Source organism: Erythrolamprus reginae, chromosome 2 (genome assembly GCF_031021105.1).
Source record: "Erythrolamprus reginae isolate rEryReg1 chromosome 2, rEryReg1.hap1, whole genome shotgun sequence".
In the NCBI taxonomy this organism is placed as follows: domain Eukaryota; kingdom Metazoa; phylum Chordata; class Lepidosauria; order Squamata; family Dipsadidae; genus Erythrolamprus; species Erythrolamprus reginae.
Genome location: NC_091951.1, coordinates 60,208,825 through 60,230,043, shown reverse-complemented (window position 1 = coordinate 60,230,043; position 21,219 = coordinate 60,208,825). Strand labels below are relative to the sequence as shown.

At 41.7% G+C, this 21,219-nt stretch overlaps 1 protein-coding gene across 25 annotated transcripts in view; it reads left to right on the top strand.

The window, feature by feature from the left end:
• Window positions 1-15,862, top strand: part of FOXP1 (forkhead box P1) — a 780,655-nt gene extending 764,793 nt beyond the window's left edge. For all 25 annotated transcript variants that reach the window (XR_011557934.1, XM_070738223.1, XM_070738212.1 and 22 more), the window contains 2 exons: window positions 3,863-4,029; window positions 11,772-15,862. Coding sequence is in view for 24 of the 25 variants with exons in the window: in XM_070738223.1 (XP_070594324.1) it covers window positions 3,863-4,029; window positions 11,772-11,916 (312 nt within the window). In the remaining variant the exon portion in view is untranslated. The remainder of the gene's footprint in view (window positions 1-3,862; window positions 4,030-11,771) is intronic.
• Window positions 15,863-21,219: the final 5,357 nt, after the last annotated feature.

Sequence of the window (21,219 nt, the reverse complement as noted above, 5' to 3'; positions counted from 1 at the left end):
TTGTCTTACGTCTACCAGTGGTTTTGGAAAAAGGGAGAGGGTAGTTAGCAAGCTCATATTAAACTAATTACTTTGCTGCAATTACAAGATATCTTTTTGGTGCAAAGTGCATGACTCATTATTTCACTAAACTGATGGTGTTACCTAGTTTGGGTAATGAAATGTTTGCAAGAAGCCAGCCAAGTTCAGAGAGCATAATGAGGAACCCCTCATTTTTAATATTACAAGAAGCATATGTTTTATAATCCTTAATTTCTCAAAAAATATTTGTCTGTATCTTTCATTAAAAAATCAACATACCGTAATAGTTAAAGAAAATTTTGATTGGCCTGGATAGAATCTAAGAAAAGCAAGGAAGCCAGTTAGATGTAGTATAAAGACCAAGGAAAGTTCAGTAGAACTTCCATGCATGGAGATATCCATGGTTGACAACTTCAAAGATCTTAAGATGCACGGCAAATGGAATTTTTTAACATATATCCTGATTACAGTTAGCTGATAAAAGTGAGTGTTTCATTACTCATTTTCTATCTAAACTTTAAGGACTAAAAACTTAAGTTAAAGACTAAAACCCTCTAACTTTCTGTAGGAAGTTTTTCAAACCTTTTTATCATACTTGCTTTGGGTAGGAACATAATTTACATGTTCTTCTTTCTATACACACACTACCTACCATGCCTTCACTTTCTTACTTTTTTAAATTGTAGAAAATGATAACTGTGAAACAACTACCATATTTTTCAGAGTATAAGACACACCCTTTTCCTCCCTAAAAGAGGCTGATAATTTGGGTGTGTCTTATACTCTGAATGTAGGTTTTGCGGGTTCCCCCCTTCCCCAGCCCTAACTAGCTGCTAATGATCTTCCTAGCTCTTACCTTGCAGGCTCTTTCATTGTTTCTCTCTGCGAAGAATGTTTTCCAAGCCCTAAGTCTTTGCAGGGGTTTTTTCATTGGTCTAACTTGCTCCGAATGTTTGTTTCCATCCCTAACCAGGTGCTAACAACATTCCCAGCTCTTACCAGCTTGCAAGCTCTTTCATTGTTACTCTCTGCGAAGAATGTTTTCCAAGCCCTAAGCGTTTGCAGGTTTTTTCCCCATTGATCTAACCTGCTCCAAATGTTTCTTTCCAGCCCTAACCAAGTACTAACAATGTTCCCAGCTCTTACTGTCTTGCAAGCTCTTTCATAGTTACTCTCTGCAAATAATGTTTTCTAAGGCCTAAGTCTTTGCAGGGTTTTTTTTCCATTGCTCTACTTGCTCCGAATGTTTCTTTCCAGGTGCTAATGATGTTCCCAGCTCTTAATGGCTTGCAAATTCTTTCATTGTTACTCTCTCCAAATAAAGTTTTTTTAAAGCCCCTAACCAGGGGATAAAATAATGTATTGGCTAAGGATGCTAGCTAGACAAATACCTGGTAAGCAGATTCTTTTCCTTATTTTCCTCCCCCAAAACTAAGGTGCGTCTTATACTCCGGTGCGTCTTATACTCTGAAATATGCGGTACTTTCTTCACTTTTATCTGCTATTTGCTTTACATGTTTTTCCACATGTTGGTATGTGGGAAAATGGGAGGCTTGCTCATGCATTTCAAGGATTTCTTTATCTTTCTTATACTTATGTGCACCTACTTGCTCAACCACACATGAAAGTTTTCCTGCTATACTGGGAAAAGACATGTACAGTACACTATATCTACTGCCTTGGATTTTCCACCTGAAAAGTGGCAAAATTGAGGAGAAATGTAAAAAGATTAATCCAAAATACAATTAAAAGCATAAATAAAATCACATAAACTACATATTAAATTATAGCCACATCCTTGCATAACACTGTGTCAAAAAATATGTGTTTCCATTCCATTTTCAAAAGCTGACAGAAGGGAGGGTCAAGACAAATGCTGAGATCAACTGATAGAAAAAAATGCCTTTGTATCCAATAAATCCAAAAATAAATGGTGACCTTTTTCAGTAGGGTCTCTGATGTAACCCTTGACATTGCAACAGGCTCTCAGTGTAAAGAGGATAACCTTCATTGAGCCCCACTGCAAGGTGGTTGATTTTAACTTTTAATATCATTTTAACGTTTTAAAAGTTAAAAAATCAACCACCTTAGATTAAATGTAGAAAATAATTAATAACCGGGGCTAAGCTATTGCTGCATTTTGTTGCTTCTGAAGCTTCTTCAAGATCGCCACATTTCAGCCTTGGTTTTGATTATCCTCCACTTAGATAATATTTTAGAAAGGCTTTGGATATTGAAGCATTATTGTGAGAGTTAAGAAATACTCACCTAAATAAACTAGCCTAAATTACATTCCTAGAAAATGCTCAAGATTTGTATTTGCTTTTAGGTTATTATGGTACCTAAAGGTAACCTATATGACCTATAAAGCCCTTCATGGCACCGGACCAGGATATCTGCGAGACTGCCTTCTGCCACACAAATCCAAGCGGCCGGTTAGGTCCCACAGAGTTGGTCTTCTCCGGGTCCCGTCGACTAAATGTCATCTGGCAGGACCCAGGGGAAGAGCCTTCTCTGTGGCGGCTCCAACCCTCTGGAATCAACCCCCCCCCCCCAGAGATTAGGACTGCCCCCACCCTCCTTGCCTTTCGTAAACGCCTTAAAACCCACCTCTGTCATCAGGCTTGGGGGAACTGAGACATCCCCCCCTTGCCTATGTAGTTTTGTGCATGATATGACTGTGTGTATGTATTTTATATATTGGGGGGTTTTCTACTTAGACTTTTTAATGTAAAACTTATTTTAGATTTTAATTATTAGATTTGTTACCATGTATTGTTGTGAGCCGCCCTGAGTCTAAGGAGAGAGGGGTGGCATACAAATCTAATAAATAATAATAATAATAATAATAATAATAATAATAATAATAATAATAACTGCTGTGGTTTTTACCAGAGCTTAGGGTTTGCGCAAACCTTGCTGATTGTGGATTAATACCTTAGGATGTTGAAAGGTGTATCCCTATGCATTGCTTTTAAGGATATCTTGCCTGTTTACCTGTACCGGACAAAAATGATTTTCTGCTCATAATTGTCAGTATCACCAAAAGCATAAGAACAAATGTAAGGGGGAAAAAACCAGATATTGCTGGTAAGAAGAAATGAATGTCTGCCTTATTTAAGTTTTGTTGCTTGATCTTTGAGCAACGAATCGGTAAATGCAAATTCCAGAATAAGCGGAGATGATTTGTATCAAAAGAATTCTATTTGCTGAAAAATACTCCAGGGTTCCTCAAGGAACTTACTAGAATACAGCTAAGCCAGTCTTACATTAAATACATAGATTTCTACCTTTCCAGGAGTTTTGCAAATATCAAGTATATTTGCTTTACTGCCTATGTGGGGGATTTTTTTCTCCTTTTTGCTGGGGGGAGAGGGTGTCATTGAAAATTAGTATTTACATTAAGAGGAAAAGTGGTACTTTCCTCTTGAGGCAAAACCCAGCTTGGTGGAGAAAATTAACATCAGTACAATGTTGCAAGGTATGTGACTATATATCTTCTTGAAAGTTTAAATCCATGCAAGGCTAAGTTAACTATTTATTGTATTATATGCGTGGGGCGGGGGTGTCTCTTAAAATTCCATTTGAATTGTTTCCTGTACAATATGTGATTGGTTTTGATGATAGAGATGAAATTACTTTTAGATAAAAAATGGAGATGAATGAACTTTTAGCTACGCCAGTGGTGAAATTAATAATACAGAGGTTATGATTTTATCCTTTGAATTTAATGAAAAATAAAATGAAAGTAATGTAACTTGGATGTGATGGGTGGTATATATACAGATATGTGCTTGTTTCAATGCTCCAGTCTTGTCTTCCCTTTCCCCCTCTTTTATAGGCTTCAATAGCTGAAACCAATATGTCTCTATACACTACTTCTTCCATGGGAAACCCCACTCTGGGCAGTTTAGCCAATGCAATGCGGGAAGATCTTAACGGTGCAATGGAGCATGCGAACAGCAATGGGAGCGACAGCAGTCCAGGCCGTTCCCCTATGCAAGCAATGTAAGTAGAGTGTGTGTAGATACCCCTGTGTGGTTTTGCTTCTCCTAACTCTGCCCTCACCCCAACCGCAGCTGAATTAAAATTCTGAACTTTAGAAAAGTTCCAACATTTATTAGATCATGAGATAAAACGAGGATAAACAAACGTTAATTTATATGTTTGTGCACCACCCATGGGCATCAACAGCATTTTTAAAATGTCCAACAATGTACATCACATACTATTATACACAGTATAATAGTAACAGCAGCCAGAGCAGAATACATAGACCTTCTCTAGATGGTCACATGGATCATCTAGAACAACGATGGCGAACCTATGTCATGTGTGCCACAGGTGGCACGTGGAGCCATATCCAAGGGCACGCGAAACATTGCTCTTTGTCAGCTCCAGCACACTTGCGCACACTGCCACCTGATTTTAGGCCTCCTGAACCTGGGAGACAATGGTCCAATGATTCAAATTTAAAATGCCTCATTTCAGATTGGAAACCACTGTGTTATCCATAAAACAGAGCATTTTGATAATTGAAACATTGCAAATTGTTGAAATAAACTACAGTATTTCCAATGTTTCAAAATTGAAACATGGTATTTCAAATTCAGAATAGCAATAGCATTTATATACCACTTCATGGTGCTTTGCTCCCAACACTCTGGGTCCTCATTTTACCAACCTCAGAAGGATATAAGGCTCACCTTTGAGATGGTGAGAGAGCCGGCAGCCAGCAGGCAATAGAAGTGGATTAGATTAGATTTATTGGATTTATGTGCCGCCCCTCTCTGCAGACTCGGGGCGGCTCACAACAATGGCAAAAACAGTACATAGTAACAAATCTAATATTTAGCAATCTAAATTACAGTTTTAAGTTAAAGAGTCCATAAAAGCAACCCCAATATATATAAAAAAAACAAGCACACAATCAATCATTCAAATTACTGAAGTACTATGATAATTTTTATTTGCATTTGATTTATTAAATGATCAACATAAATTTTATTTCTCTTAAAATAGCAAAGGTCTGCTGCATTAGGTACAAGTTTCTCTCACAGTCATTTTTATTGCCAATAGTTTTTATTGTTAGGAAATAGTTTGTGTTCGTTTTATTGTACATACTTTTATTGATCAATGACCAAAATAAAGTATCAGTCTGTCTGTCTGTCTGTCTGTCTCATACCAGCAAAGCAATTTTTGGTAAGACTTTGGAATTACATTTCAGTCAGCTGCCAACCCTATATGGTTCCTTTTAATAGGGTTTAGCCTTAGTGAACAAGCTGTATCTTAAAAGTTATAAATCAAAAGGTAGGAAAATTAACCTGAAGCTAGTCTAATTATTAATTGTGAAGATAATTAGCATTTAATTATTTATAACAAGTTCCCTACCTGCAAAAATTTTTGGGCAGGGGGTTGAGGAGAAAAAAAATATCTAAGATTCTTGTTACTTTGATATTTCAGCATTTTAAATAAGTGTTCATTTTGCTTTGAGAAAAAAAGCTTTAAAGAAGGCAGTCCTCACTTTTGATAATTAATTTTAACATTGTCTTTTACCTTCAAAACATTGGAACAGATTTAGGCTTTATAGAGATTATTTGTGCAGTATTAATTAGCATTCCCAAAGTAGCCTAACATGACATTATTTTAGCACTGCTTGAATGTTTTCTCTTTAGGCATTTTCAGTCACAAATATTTTTGTTCTTTCCATGCCAAGAATACAATACTGGTAGAAATGCTAAGTTGTTGTATTTTTCAAGAGTACGGCAGTTTATTTCCCAGAAATACTCCATATTTCTCTGTCTGCCTTGTGCTTGGGCACTTTATTTATTTATTTATTTATTATTTAGATTTGTATGCCGTCCCTCTCCGCAGACTCGGGGCGGCTCACAACAAAATAAAACAATTCACAACAAATCTAAATTGTAGTTTAAAATTTAAAAAAAAACCCATTTACTAAACAAACATACATACAAACATACCATTTATAAATTGTATATGCCCGGGGGAGATGTCTCAGTTCCCCCATGCCTAACGACAAAGGTGGGTTTTAAGGAACTTACGAAAGGCAAGGAGAGTAGGGGCAGTTCTAATCTCCGGGGGGGAGTTGGTTCCAGAGGGCCGGGGCCGCCACAGAGAAGGCTCTTCCCCTGGGGCCCGCCAACCGACATTGTTTAGTTGACGGGACCCGGAGAAGGCCCACTCTGTGGGACCTAATCGGTCGCTGGGATTCGTGCGGCAGAAGGCAGTCTCGGAGATATTCTGGTCCAATGCCACTTATTTACAAGGGCACATGATAGCATTTCTTTCAACAGTTAGAAGGTTTGTGTTTCTGGATAGATAACTACAATAATCCAGTGTTCCTTGCAGGCTGTTATTATTTGCTGTCTCTACTTTCAAATTTCTGTTGAGCACCCTTTACATGATATTCTTATTTTCCTTATTGGAATATTCTTCCCATAAATTAAATTGTCTCTTACTGTTGTGGTGCAATGAAACAGATCAGGCCTTTATCACAAACTTGACTTGTTAACATAACTATCAAACAAGCCATAATGCAAGTAAAACATGAAGCCAGAGTTGGGGTTCAGAAGCCCAAAATGTTTTTAACAACATCTGGACAGATTAGGTTTTATCCTGGGGTTTTCCCTGGTCTTAACTGAGCAATGAGATTCTGGATCCCTTGACACTGTCATTGGTGCCCATATTAGTAGATTTTCTATAGTTTGACTAGGGCAGGCGTAGGCAACATTGGCTCTTCTATGACATGTGGACTCCAATTCCCAGAATTCCCGAGCTAGCATGATTGGCTCAGGAATTCTGGGAGTTGAAGTCCACAAGTCATAGAAGAGCCAACTTTGCTTACCCCGGACTAGGGCATCCATAAGGGTCCATGTCAGTGAAGGGCTGCAAAAATTTTTACTACCACACTGTGGGCGTGGCTTATTTTATGGGTGTGGGTTGCCAAACATGTGGCCAGGTGGGAGTGTCTTGGCGATCATGTGACCAGTGTGGCTTAAAGGTCATGTGACTGGCTTAAAAGTCGCCAACTTGATGTCACTCACATTAGGGTTATATCGCCTCAAAGAGATATAATTCCCCTTACTATTACTGAACATCCATTTAATTCTATGCATATATGCCATATGTGTACATACATATTATACACTGGCACACAAAAATATATATTATCTACTATACAACGTGTATGTACACACACACATGTATGCACAGCTCTTCTAAAATTATACACATTCAACCTCTTTTACTGTGATAGGGAAAACATACCCAGAGCCCAGAAGGGGGGGGGGGGGGAAGAAAAAGAATTCAAATTTTTTCTACCAGTTCTGCATACCTGTCCCCGTAGGAGCCCATCACTGGACCATGTAGAGTTCATGAAAATATGCCTCCCAGATCCTTGGGGGCCTGTGACAGTCCATCATGGATGGACCATTGCATGGTTAGTTTGATGTGATATGCCAAAATGAGACTGAATCATTGGATTTGACTACTTGAATAAATCATGTCATTTTTTATCCCCATGGCTTCCTTTTTCATGTGTGTCAGCAATTGTTTGTAGCATCTCTTCTGCTATAAACAATTTTTATTATTATTATTATTTATTAAATTTGTATGCCGTCCTTCTCTGAAGACTCAGGGCGGCTGACACACAAGAAAAATAAATTTGGCAAAGAGAGCTACCAAATTTGGAAAAATAAATTTGGCAAAGAGAGCTACCAAATTTGTAAAAATAAATTTGGCAACGAGAGCTCTCTTTTAGTACAGTCCCTGTGGAACCATGGTTTGGAGTGTTGTTGCTTCAAGGGTTCGTTGTTACTACAAGTTAGATTTTAATGGAGCTCTTCGGTAACAAAGAGACTGGAGACTTAATTGATGTCAGACACCATTTAAAATGTGGAGGTTTAACTTGAAAGGTTGTTTGAGCTGGCAGAGACATTCAGAGTTGAATTTCTGATCTTTTGAGCAGTGACTGAGGAGGAATCCCTTGTCTTCGAGGATGTGAGCATGAAAATGTTTTCTAAGAATTCTCCTCAAAAATTGCCACAGAGAAATTCTAAGTATCTCCCCTCCCTTTTTTTGCCTTTTTCAAATCTAGAACTATGACTCCAAGGATAATAAGTTTTAAAAAAGGAAGCCATTGAGAAAAGAATATTTTTATAATGTAAGGTTGCCATAGAATTTTCAAAAGTGCTGAAAATTGTTTGCCTAATGTACAATAGGTAGTGACCCATCCCTTGGTTTCATATTTTCTAAATGTCATCGCGTGTTTCTTTTAGCAGAGAAAAGAGTTCAGTGAAACAACCCAGAAGGCTGTCGAGAATTAAACATATGCTACATGTCAGCTAATATGACTGTTTTGGTTACTAATTTTTTTATAACCGAAGATTATTCTTGCATGCTACTAGTAAACATTAGGGATTCATGCCTTTTTGTGCTTATAAACATAAAAGTTTTATGCTTTTCATGTCCCATAAAAAAACCCGTGAGTAACACTCCTCAGTACTCTCTAAGTTGTTCTTCCACTGTACAGTTACATTTTCTGTATCAATACCGTCACCCTGGAGTTCAAGTATAATTCAAGAGATTATACTGAGAGAATTATTTGAAAAAGATTCTGCCTTGGTAGGAGCCAGTGTGCATCTGGAGTCTTTCAAAACAATCACCTATAAATGATAGAAACACTGAAATGCACAAATCAAAACTCAGACATGACCCAATTCATTCTCATTTTACAATGCAAACACTATCCCAGAGAGAAGCTGATTTTTGACCTCCAGATGTGGCTTCCTCCTGGTCATAAAAAATTATTTAGGGACAAACCGTGTCTTCATTTCCACTCAGAATGCACAACTATTGCAAACCTCTTGGAAATGAAAGTTCATGCAACATATTTTTTTTCTTTAACTTAAAAGAGTTAGTTTGGATTGACCGAAATACCTAAATGGTGCAGGCTATTCACAAAACAAAACAAATTTGCTTTTTGGGGGTCATGTTATAATTAATTACATGGTATTGCAAATGAAACCAAGCCTCCTTTCATAAAGTCTCTTAAGGAGGACACCTCTTATTGTCGGGGACATTTTTACATATCAAAAATAAACAAATAAAACAAGGGGAAAGTCATTTGTATTTGTAAAGCGGTTTGTTATGAATATGATTTACGGGCAACATTTTTCAAACCGTTATCATGCCCATTTTGTGTAATCAACCCTTGATCCCTTGTGGGTTATTCCTACGCTATTCTGTAATGAGAAATTTGGCAGATCTCATCTCCTTAGTGCATCCTTAGTGCCCACCGTGCGCTGAGGATCATGTTCTGCCTTGTTTACAGCTGACAGCGTTATTATTCTCATTAGGACTCTGCTTTCATATCGTATTGTAGTGTTGAGCGAGCCTTTTCCTCTCCGTTTGTGTTTCCTGGCAGGGCTTTTCTTTCCTTATTGACAGTTTGTAAAAATATGCATTAATTTGGAGTTTAAAGCATGTATCATGGTGTCTCTTTGCTGTGTTTGCGTGAAGTTGATTAATGATAGACCCTCACTTGGGGTCGTCCTCTGGAGACTTCTCTCACAGGTTATGCATGTTAACTAGAAAAGCAGAACACAGTAACCGATGATTAGCCCAGCCTCCAGAAGCAAGCTGATAAACCATGGGTTTCCTTTGCAGATGCTTATTTCATTTATTTATCTGAAGTTTGTATTAATCAAGCTAATATGTCACTTGAGAACATTTTCTCTGAATCCCAAGAAGAAGTTTGTGTTTTTCTCTTTTGAAGCCCAAGTATTCTTACACATGCAAAATGTTCCATTATTTGTAGCTGGGCTAAGTTTCAGAGTGTGAAGTACAGTGATACCTTGTCTTACAAACTTAATTGGTTCCGGGATGAGGTTCTTAAGGTGAAAAGTTTGTAAGACGAAACAATGTTTTCCATAGGAATCAATGGAAAAATGATTAATGCGTGCAAGCCCAAAATTCACCCCTTTTGCCAGCTGAAGCGCCTGTTTTTGTGCTGCTGGGATTCCCCTGAGGCTCCCCTCGCTGGGAAACCCCACCTCCATTGCCAGCGAAGCGCCCATTTTTGTGCTGCTGGGATTCCCCTGCAGCATCACAAAAACATGGAAGTCCGGAGGTGGGGTTTCCCATGGAGGGGAGCCTCATGGGAATCCCAGCAGCACAAAAACGGGTGCTTCACTGCCAATGGAAGTCCGAAGGCGGGGCATCCCAGCGGCGGCGGGGGGTTTGTAAGGTGAAAATAGTTTGTAAGAAGAAGCAAAAAAATCTTAAATCCCGGGTTTGTATCTCAAAAAGTTTGTATGACGAGGCGTTTGTAAGACGAGGCATCACTGTATACATATGACAAATAGTGAAGGGCTACCAAATTTTTTACTATCACACTGTGGGCGTGTCTTATGCAGGATGCCCTGCATTTTCTTTCAACATCTTTCAGTGCAAATTGGGTGCTCTGGGGTGGAGCTCCATTTTCGCTACCCCACTGTGTGTGTCCCCCCCCTTTCCAGGCATTAGCCCACCTCTAATGACAAATGAGAGAGCTGGGGGTGAGGGCAGAAACTGTATTCTACAATGGAACTGGGGAAGCTTCTTGGATGAGAAGCAAAATGTTTTCAAGGGGGAAAAAACAAGGAGGTCTATTTGCCTTTTAAAAAAGCACCTTTGGGACAACCATGACCTGGATGATTGAGAATCTCCATAGATATGTATTCTATAACAACTACAATGAGGAGGGATATCAAACAATTTGGAAGGCTTACTCCTTTTATTGTTCTGTTTGAATCAATTACCGCTTTGCTGGAGAGACTGTATTGCCAAGTGCTCAAACATATTTAAAAGACAGATTCTTAATTCACTAAGATCATAGGTGTCTCAGCAGGTGGCAGCATCTGGCTGACCATGCCTGATTCTTGACCTAAGCAGAGCCAGGCCTGGTTAGCACTTGGATGAGATATCTTTTCAGAACACCAAGGATGACTTCGGAATTAAAAAAAAACAACCTGAATCAATTAGAGTTCTTCTCTTTTGTTGGCAAAAAAACCCAACTACCGAATACTAGGAAAGCTGGAATAAATTTTACCTTTGGTTAGAAAGTTGGGAAAAATGAAAAATAAAATAAAGATAATCAATTAAATAGTCAACTAAGTTAAATAACTGGCAAAGAAAAGAAAAGAGGACCGGTTCAATATAGGTATAAAGGAGATACCAATGTGAGAACTATGTAAAATAAAATGTATATAGTATTAGAAATATTAATACTATTAAATAGTATTAGAAGCATTAAATATTAAATGGTAATATAGAAATACCATTATAGAAAACAAGAAAAAGGACTGCCACGCATCGCCCAATGTCTTTATAATGTTTTGTTTATGTATGTTTATAAATTTTTATAAACATAGTAGGAAAGTGAACACAAGAACAAGGGGGCACAATCTGATGTTAGTTGGGGAAAAGATTAGAAATAACATGAGAAAATATTATTTTACTGAAAGAGTAGTAGATGCTTGGAACAAACTTCCAGCAGACGTGGATGGTAAATCCACAGTAACTGAATTTAAAGATGCCTGGGATAAACATATATCCATCCTAAGATAAAATACAGGAAATAGTATAGGGGCAGACTACATGGACCATGAGGTCTTTTTCTGCCATCAGTCTTCTATGTTTCTATGAATTGCTCATCCATCCTTTTTTTGTTTGTGTGCTTTTTTTTCCAGACACCCTGTGCATGTCAAAGAAGAGCCATTAGATCCAGATGAAAATGAAGGTCCACTCTCCTTAGTCACCACAGCCAATCACAGTCCAGAATTTGATCACCACAGAGATTATGAAGATGAACATGTAAATGAAGACATTCAATAAATAAAAAATGTCTGTGACTTTTCATTCTGCAAATGAAGATCCTGGGGAGGGACAAAAAAAACAACAACCAACCCTTATCTTTCAGAATTAGCTGTGAAATCTCTCCCCACCATTGTACAGTCTGGAAGATACACTTGGTCCATTCTGACAGCTATAAAATATGTTAACACTTAGTGCCATCAAGTATCCCATTTGGGAGTATTTTTGATTTTTCTACTTTTTGTTGAAAAACAAAGCAAAGGAATTTGTACTCTGTGCATTGGATGGATTTGTTTGGTACTCGGAATTCCTACTCACAGTCAACATCAGTGTTGTAAATGTGTTCCACTAATTCCCTTATCCAACACTTGGCAGCAGACTTTGGACTGCAGATCTTCCACTATGGGACACTGAAGACATGAAGCCGAGCATGTACACATCAATTGCAGATCAAGCCTTTACCCAGATTTTAAGGATTTCAGTGGACAATATATTTGCACAGTATCGCATGTTGATTATCACTGCCTTTACTTTTCTTTTCTTTTTTTTTGCTTCCATTTGGGATGGGGAAATCTTTTTGAGTGTGCGTGCGTGCGTGTGTATGTGTGTGTATATACTAAAGGGTTAAAAGGAAAAAAAACCCTCTTTTTTTAGTGTATAGCTTTATTTTTTTTTCCTACTAGTTCTCCTCTACCTTTTTAAGTTCTGACCTCAGGCCTCAATTGGCCAGGGCCTTTTGAGGCTTAATGTTTTCTGTACTTTTGTGATGAATGTTAATAGGTGTGTTTATTATACAAAGCTGAATGTTCTTTGAATTGTTTGTAGTTCTTTTTCTGTCATCCATTCCAAATTTCCTTCAGATGCCATTATGTTTTCTTTAGCTATGGAAAACATTCCATTTTGGACTATATGCCCCCCTCACGCACACACACACACACACACGACTCTGGGAAAAGTTCTAAAATGCTGCTGTGACCTGCGCAAAGTTATATTATGACAGACAGAAAGAAAGACAGTAATTCAAGAGTGAACAAACCAGCATCAAAAACCGTAGAATTGTGGTTCTAAAGTCATTCCACACAGCGTTTATGTTTGTGTGTGCATGTGTGTATATACACATGCACATAAAATCATTGTTTGTGGCTTCTCCCTCAAGCCGCCACCCCCAAGTTGTTTTTTCCTTATTTGCAGCAATTGTGAATATTTAGGGAGACATTGACAGCCCCTTCAGAAAGTGCTAACAAACAAGGGTTTCTACAGATGTTGTCAAAAAGAAGTAAAAATGTGTAATGCTTTTCTGCATTCAACTTTTTTAAAAAAGTTCCTGGGCCAATCAAATCTTTCTGAAGTATGTTAGCACATGTACTATTAGATTCTTATTTGCCCACATGCCTCATTGGACATTACTCGTGGTGGTTCTCCCAAGTTAAGTTGTTTGAGATTTAATTGGTGGCATCCATCAGTTTTAAGTTGTTGCGTTCAATTTGTTAGGACGGCAAAAGGCCCATTAGTTGTTAGGCGTTAGTAGTTTGGCTATTGCGGATAAGATTAATTACACAATATCACACCAACCAGTATAAAAAATGAACAGTCTGATGAAATCTGTGGGCAAACCGGCTCTTACAACAGTCTTCAGAGCAACAGTGGGTAGACAGCTAAAGCTTCCAATGTTGGTACCCCTTGATCACCAAACTTCTAGTGACTTCATTCTCTAACCACTTTTCAGTAATTCACTCATTTATGTCGGACGATAGCTTTTAATTTCAGAAGTCTTTCTGATCTTAATTTATATTCTACTTTGTACCCTTCTCCCCTAAAGTTACCAAAGATATTACACAAAGTAAATTATGTTCTCTGTTATATGCTTTATCTTATGAAAGCCAAATACCCTCTTATTGTTGATCAAAGGAGGTTAAAGAATTACGAAGCAAATGACAAAATAATGGGCTACAGCTAACCTGAGAAGGAAAACTGCTCCTTTATTAAAGTATAATTTAGAAGACCAAGTAGATGGCTGCACCAAAGTTTTTGCTGTTGTCGTTTTGATTTGTTGTTTTTTTTCTTTACAGTGACCAAACGTATTTCTGTAAAGAGAGCTTTTTAGGCTGAAGTTAGAGAATGAGACCTTGAGAGAGGGGACCTTTTGACATTGAGGATATAGGAGGAGAACTTACTTTGCCGGGAGGGAAAAAACTAGAATGATTTGAGTCTGAGAGAGTTTACAGGAAATACAAAAGAACACTCATGATTGAAACTGAACCATACCATAATTACTGAAGAAATTTTTGGTATGCTTTTGTTTGGGGTTTTGACCTATTTTCTTTTGCTAAAAGCCAATGCCAGGGCAATTTCTTTTGAACTTTGGTTACCTGGGCCCAAGATTTGAGAATGACTGTGGTGATGGTTGTGTTGGTCTCTGTCCATCTCATTTTGTTTCAGGGTTTCTTTCTCTCTCCTTTTTTATATGGTAACATCCCTGCTCCTATCTAAACTTAGGTACCATTCAGGCTAATTTGGGGAGGGGGGGATTTGCCATTAATTTCAAAATAGCAATTTGATTTTAATTTTTTTTCTTCGTTTTTTGCCAACAGAGAAATATGTAAACCATTTTTCCCTTAACTTCTTTTTTTTTTTAAAGGAGGGCAGTCTGTAAGTCATTTGAAATGTTCTGAAACACACCATATTCAGGCACCTCTATAATGTGCAGGCCATAACCAGAGGGACATAACAAAACAAAAACAAAAAATTACCTGTCCCTTTGGTTCAAAACTGAGTGGTTTTGCTGGTTAGCTTGGTATTCAGAAAGGGGATAAAAATCTGATAGATTAGTTCATTCTCAGCATGTGTAGCTAGACATGAGTAAAGATAACAGCATGAGAAACTGTTAGTACGCATACCTCAGTTCAAACTGTTAGGGAATGAGTAAAAAGAAAACTACATTTCACTCAATTGCACTTAGTTGTATGTCTTGCATGCCTAGACTAAAGACTGTAGCAAATTTTTTTAAAAAAGAAATTTTTAAAAAAACCTACCATACCTTGCAAGTATCACTGCCCTGCAGAAGAACCAAGAGGAGATCTCAGGCTTTACATCAGGCAAACTACACTATTTTTTACAAATTTCAGATTCTGCGTCCCTTTGGATCGTAACAATGGTTCCTCTGGGCTCGGGTTTATTATGTTGTACATATATAGCCCAATGTGTCTCTTGTGATCCCGTTTTTGTCTTTTGGCGGGTGGGGGTGGGTTGTCAAGGGAAAATAGGAAAAGGGGGGAAGACGGTCCTCTTTTTTAAAAATTAAAAAAAAAACATTCCTCCAAAGGAATTAATGCAGATGTTTGTCAAAACACCTTTTGCTTTTTGTGCAACTGCTTTATATTAATCATATTTTGACAAATGCTTTGGGGGGGAACCCAACTGTATGTAATGGAATTGCGGAATATGCTGCACATGTATTTCATTTAGTTACCCTTGCTTTAAGACTGGGATGCCATTTGCTGACATGTGGGAGAAAAATCCCAATTTCTTTGTTTTTATTTGATAATTCCCCCCCTTCCCCAGTTCTTAACTGTAACATAGTAGGCAGTTCCCACTCACCCTTCCCTCCATCACATCAAATCATGTTTGTATAAGTTTGTTTCAGAATTTTGGGTTTTTTAATTATTATTTTGTTGTTCTCACGCTATTTGTTCTTTAAATCCTTTCTCCGCCTCTTGTTATCCCCATCTCTGCCTATTCGGGCCACCTTAAGGGAAAAAAAAATAAGAAAATAAGTTTCAAAAATTGTTTTTTATTTCCTGCTGCGGTAAATACTTTGCATGATTTTTTTTTTTCAAAGGTCACACTTTCAAAGCTTATCAGTGAAGTAGTGATTGATAATGAAAAAAAGTGTCAAAAATATTGAACTTTTGTATAAAATGAAATAATTTACAAGGTGCCAAGATGTAAAGACAAGTTTGTTACATGGGTTCTGTTTTCGTTTTCCTTTTTCTCTCAGAAAAGCAAACGCGATAAACGAAGTACCACATATATGAGGTGAAACTGCTGTTAGGAATGAGTCAAAGCCTACCTTATCAACCCACAGCCCTTTCTGGGAAGGGTGGGCCTTTTTTCTTTGCTCTCCTGACCCTGGCCGGGCTCCTATTATTAGGGATGGGTCTCCTGCTGCAGCACAGCAGAACGATTTTCATGACCAGGTGGATACCAAATAGGCAGCAGAATTGCAGTCTCCTGCTCTATTTTTCGATCTCCAGATGGCAGGGAAACCCCGATCCCGGTCTCTAGGGTTAATCCTGGCGGTTCCTCCTGCATAACTTTTTTCCGCCTACAAGCAGGCATCTCACGTTCTACAAAGACCGTCCTTTCCTTGGATTAGAACAATACAGTTCAAATGCTTCAAACTTAACCGGATATCTGTTTTCTACCAAAAGTAGAAGAAAAGAAGAGGAAGAGAAGAACCGTTGTACCTACCTGAACGGTCTTCTCGATGCCCTGGAAGGAGAGTCCAGCATGGGTTTAGCTCAAGTCTTATTGGTAGGACTGAGTTTTAAATTAACATAAATAAATAATAATTAGGTACCGCCCCCTTGCTGCCCCAAGTACCCAGTTTTAAAAAACGAAAAGATGTAAAGGTAATGAACTTTATTAACAACCATAATAACATAAGAAACAGTATCACCAACAAAAAAATTCCCATGGTTCTTCGGGAGGGTATGGACTCTCCTTCCAGGGCATCGAGAAGACCGTTCAGGTAGGTACAACGGTTCTTCTCCCATGCCTCCTGGAAGGAGAGTCCAGCATGGGATATACCCAAGGTCCAAGGTTCAGGGAGGGAGATTGTGAACCATGGGTGGTACCTCCCCGCACACCTTCTGGAGTACCCGTCTGCCAAAGGCAGCTTCAGCTGAAGCGAAGGTGTCCAATTTGTAATGGCGAATAAAAGTTGTGGGTGAACTCCAGGCCGCGGCTCTGCAGATATCTTCAAGGGGAGCTTGTGACGCCCAAGCTGCCGAAGAAGCCGCACTCCTTGTCGAATGAGCCTGTATACCACTCGGTGGAGTCCTTGCGCTCGCCTTGTATGCCTCAACTATACATAGTCTCACCCACTGGCTGATAGTATTAGAAGATACCTTGAGGCCCAGTTTGCTAGCACTGAACGAAACAAACAAAGCCTCAGTCTTGCGTGAACTGCCGGTACGCCTGATGTAAAGCTTCAGTGCTCTGCGTACGTCTATCTTGTGCCATTTAAGCTCTAAAGGGTGAGTACCGTGAGCACAGAAATCCGGTAACACCAGCTCTAGAGCCCTGTGAAAGTGAGAGTTAATCTTTGGAAGAAAGGTGGGGTCCAGACGTAAACAAACTCTGTCTGGATAAAATTGACACAAGTCTGATCTGACCGACAGGGCGGACAGTTCGGAAACCCGCCTTGCCGAGGTGACCGCCACCAAAAAGGCCGTCTTAAAGGAAAGGTAACGCAATGGAACAGTTCTCAACGGTTCAAACGGTGGCCCCGTGAGGGCCTGAAGGACCAAGGTCAAGTCCCATGTGGGAAAACGATGAACCGGAGGGGGATGCGTGTTGGTAGCCCCTCTAAGAAAATCCTTAATCCAAGGGTGACTAGTTAAAGGTCCCCCATCGTCCCGCGTTATAATGGTGGCAAGCGCTGCGACCTGGCGTTTTAGCGTGTTTGGCGCCAAACCTTTCTCCAAACCCTTCTGCAAGAATTCCAGGACAGGGATGACTGTGGAATCCTGTGGTCGAAGGTTCCTGTCACTGCAGAAGGAATGGAAGGCTGCCCATGTTGCCTGATAAATACGGACTGTGGAAGGGCGTCGAGCCGCTTGAATAGTCGTGATAACATTCTCGGGAAGGAGACAGCTCCTCAACCTGTCCCCTTCAAATGCCATGCGGTTAAGTGAAACCATTGAGGTTCCGGGTGGTGCACGAACCCCTGGCTGAGGCATATCCGGTCGTCCGGTATCCTCCAAGGTGGAGAAATTGACAGTTCTCTGAGGTCCGCAAACCACGGTCTCCGAGGCCAATGAGGCGCTAGCAAGATCACCTCCGCCTCCTCCGACAGGATCTTCCTTACCACTGATGGGATGAGTGGAATCGGGGGGAAGGCGTACAGTAGGACCTTTGGCCACTGAAGATGTAGTGCATTGACTCCTTCGGCTCCCGGAGTTGGAAAACGGGAGTAGAACCTCCGGAGTTGGGTATTCTGGGGGGTAGCGAAGAGATCCACCACCGGTTCCCCGAACCGACGCGAGACTTCCTGAAACAGGTCCGGATCGAGCCGCCACTCCGCCGGGTCCAGTTCCTGGCGACTGAGCCAATCCGCCTGCTTGTTGTCCTCCCCCGCGATGTGCTCTGCATGGAGGGAGGAAAGATGAGTCTCCGCCCAGTTGAAGAGGAGGACCGTCTCTTCCATCAACCTGAGAGAGCGCGTTCCACCCTGGTGATTTAAATGCGCCCTGGTCGCTACGTTGTCCGTGCGTACAAGGACGTGGTGACCTTCCAGTAAGGTGGCGAAGGCCAGTAAGGCCAAGCGGACAGCTCTCAACTCCAAGAAATTGATGTTTATTGGACATAGCTCCTGGGGGCTCCAGAAGCCCTGAGCCACCTGGGACTGGATGTGAGCCCCCCACCCCAACAGGCTGGCATCTGTGGTGAGGATCGTGTGATGGCATGGTCCGAAGGAAGTGCCCTGCCGCAGTGCTGCAGATCTCCACCAGCGGAGAGAGAGTTGCAACTCGCGTCCCACGACGGTTAGACGGTGTGTATGGCTCAGTCTGCGACGCTGAAACGGAAGCAAGGTCCACTGGAGCAGTCGATAATGGTAACGGGCCCAAGGGACAATGTCCACACAGGATACCAGGGTCCCGAGTACCTTTGACAGGAAAGACAACGGCACCGTTCGGCTCTGCTGAAGGCCGGCTATGAGAGAACAGATGCGGTGCTGTCTCTCCGGAGATAGATACACTCTTTGAGAGACCGTATCTATCACCGCACCCAGATGAATGAGTCTGGTGACAGGAGCCAAATGGCTTTTTGGCATGTTGATGGTAAAACCATGACGCTGTAGACAAGACATCGTGGTTCGTAAGTCCTTGTGCGCCCTCTGGCGGGTTGGAGACAGAAGTAAGATGTCGTCCAGATATGCGAGAATCCGTATAGGTCGGGACCGCAGGTCGGCCAGTAGTGCATCCAGTACCTTCGTAAAGGTACGAGGGGCCGATGATAGGCCAAAGGGCATGGCCCTGTACTGGTAATGGACGTTGTGTAGACAGAATCGAAGAAATTGTCGATGGTACGGGTGTATGGGGATGTGCAGGTAGGCCTCCTTTAGATCCACTGAAGTAAGCAGGTCCCCTGCCCGAACAGAGGCCAGGATGGAACGGAGGGAGGCCATCTTGAACCGTCGGTACAGAATATACTGGTTGAGACGCTTGAGGTTCAAGATGAGCCTGCAACCCCCGGAGGCCTTGGGTACAAGGAACACCCTTGAATAGAATCCCGTACCCCTGGAATTGTCCTGAACAGGTTCGATCGCCTGGATTTGTAAAAGGTGGAGAATTTCCTGATCTAACAGAGACCTCCTTTCGAAGTCTCTGGGGACCGGACAGGCAGTAAAATGGTTTGGAGGATCGTGTAGAAACTCGATCTTTAGCCCCTGCGAGATAGTGGCTAAGACCCAAGGGTCTGAGGTGGTAGCTCGCCATCTGTCGCTGAACTTTTGTAGCCTGCCCCCCAAAGGAATGTCGTCTAGGCAGTCACTTGGCACGTCTGGCGTTCCGTTGTTGGTATCCCCGGTATGGGCGTCTCGTCTGGGAGAAACCTCTGCCTCGTTCCTGGGAATACTGCCGGTCATTCCTGTAGGATGTGGAAAAGGCCCCTTGCGAGTAAGGTCTGGTCTGCTGTGAATGGGCGGACCACGAGTCCCACCGAAAGGACTGCCTACGGGAGTACGGGCCAGCCCTGCGGTCCTGGCGGCGGAAAGATCTTGGGAGGACCTTTCTTTTGTCCTTATCCTCCACCAGGACAGGATCTAGGGCCTCCCCGAACAATTTTGTACCCTCAAAGGGAGCCGAAGACAGAGTCCACTTGGACTTGGCATCCACCTGCCAATTCCTGAGCCAAAGCAGGCGCCTTGACGCAATGGTGGAAGCCATAGCCCTGGAGGCAAATTTCGCGGCATGCAGGGTGGCATCTGTGGAAAATTCCGCAGTCGCGAGGAGCTTATTCAAGTCCTGCCGCAGTCGAGTCTCTTCAGGAGCCAGTCTCGCCTGAACCTCCTGAATCCACATAATGGACGCCCGACTGAAGAAGGAGGCCGTGGAAGCTGCTCGAAGAGCCCAAGCGGCCATCTGGTGGGTTTTTTTGAGAAGAGTTTCCGCTCTCCTTTCATCCGGTTTCAAATTGTCCGCCGTCTCTGAAGGCACAACCGTGCGGGAAACCAAAGTGGCCACCGGCTTGTCCACGGGAGGGAACTGGAGCAGCGTCTCCATGCTGTCATCAAAAGTATAAAACCGGCGTTCCAGATTAGAAGGCCCTTGCGCCGCCGCCGGATGTTGCCACGGGCGCTTGACATTTTCAAGGAAAATCTCCAATGCAGGAACCTTGTCCGATTCCTTAGCGGGTTCCTTACATAGAGCAGCCGAAGTGCGTGGCCCGTCTGAAGACTCCACTAATGGCGTTGCTCCTGGTACATCTAAGGCCTGCTTCGCCTTGCGCAATAAAACCCTATACAAGGAGGGTTTAAAAAGTCCCGCCACTGCCGGCTGCTCTGAAACAGTGAATTCATCATCTGACAGGCCGTCACCGTGGTCACTGTCCTCCTCAAAATCAGTGTGGTCAATGGAGACAGAACCCAACCCAGTCGGGGGCGGTGGTGCTGACCAAATGTCTCTGGGCTGGATAGGCTGAGAGGGAAATACATTGGCTCGTTGTGTTGCCGCAGCTATGCCCTGCGTAAATGCATTGGCCACAATGTCCTGTATGGCAGGGGCAAAGGCCTGCCAAGCATCTGCATTGTCTCTAAGCCCCGCTGCCGTGGGGGTGAAGGTAGATGAAGGCAAATAACCTGGTGCCTGTAACTCCACTTGAGACAGAACCTGCCTATGAGAAGAGGAAGGCCTCTCAGACCTCGCTGCAGGTGATGGCAATGGAGGGGGGGCCTGCCTGTCAGGGGACCAGTCTCTCTCCGTTGCGGTGCCCTGGAGGCCCATAGAAGCAGCAGGTGGAAGGGCAGATGGAGGAAGAGGTTGGAAAGGGCCTATAGTGAGTCCACCTACGATGGGGGGGGACAAGGCCGCCTCCAAACGT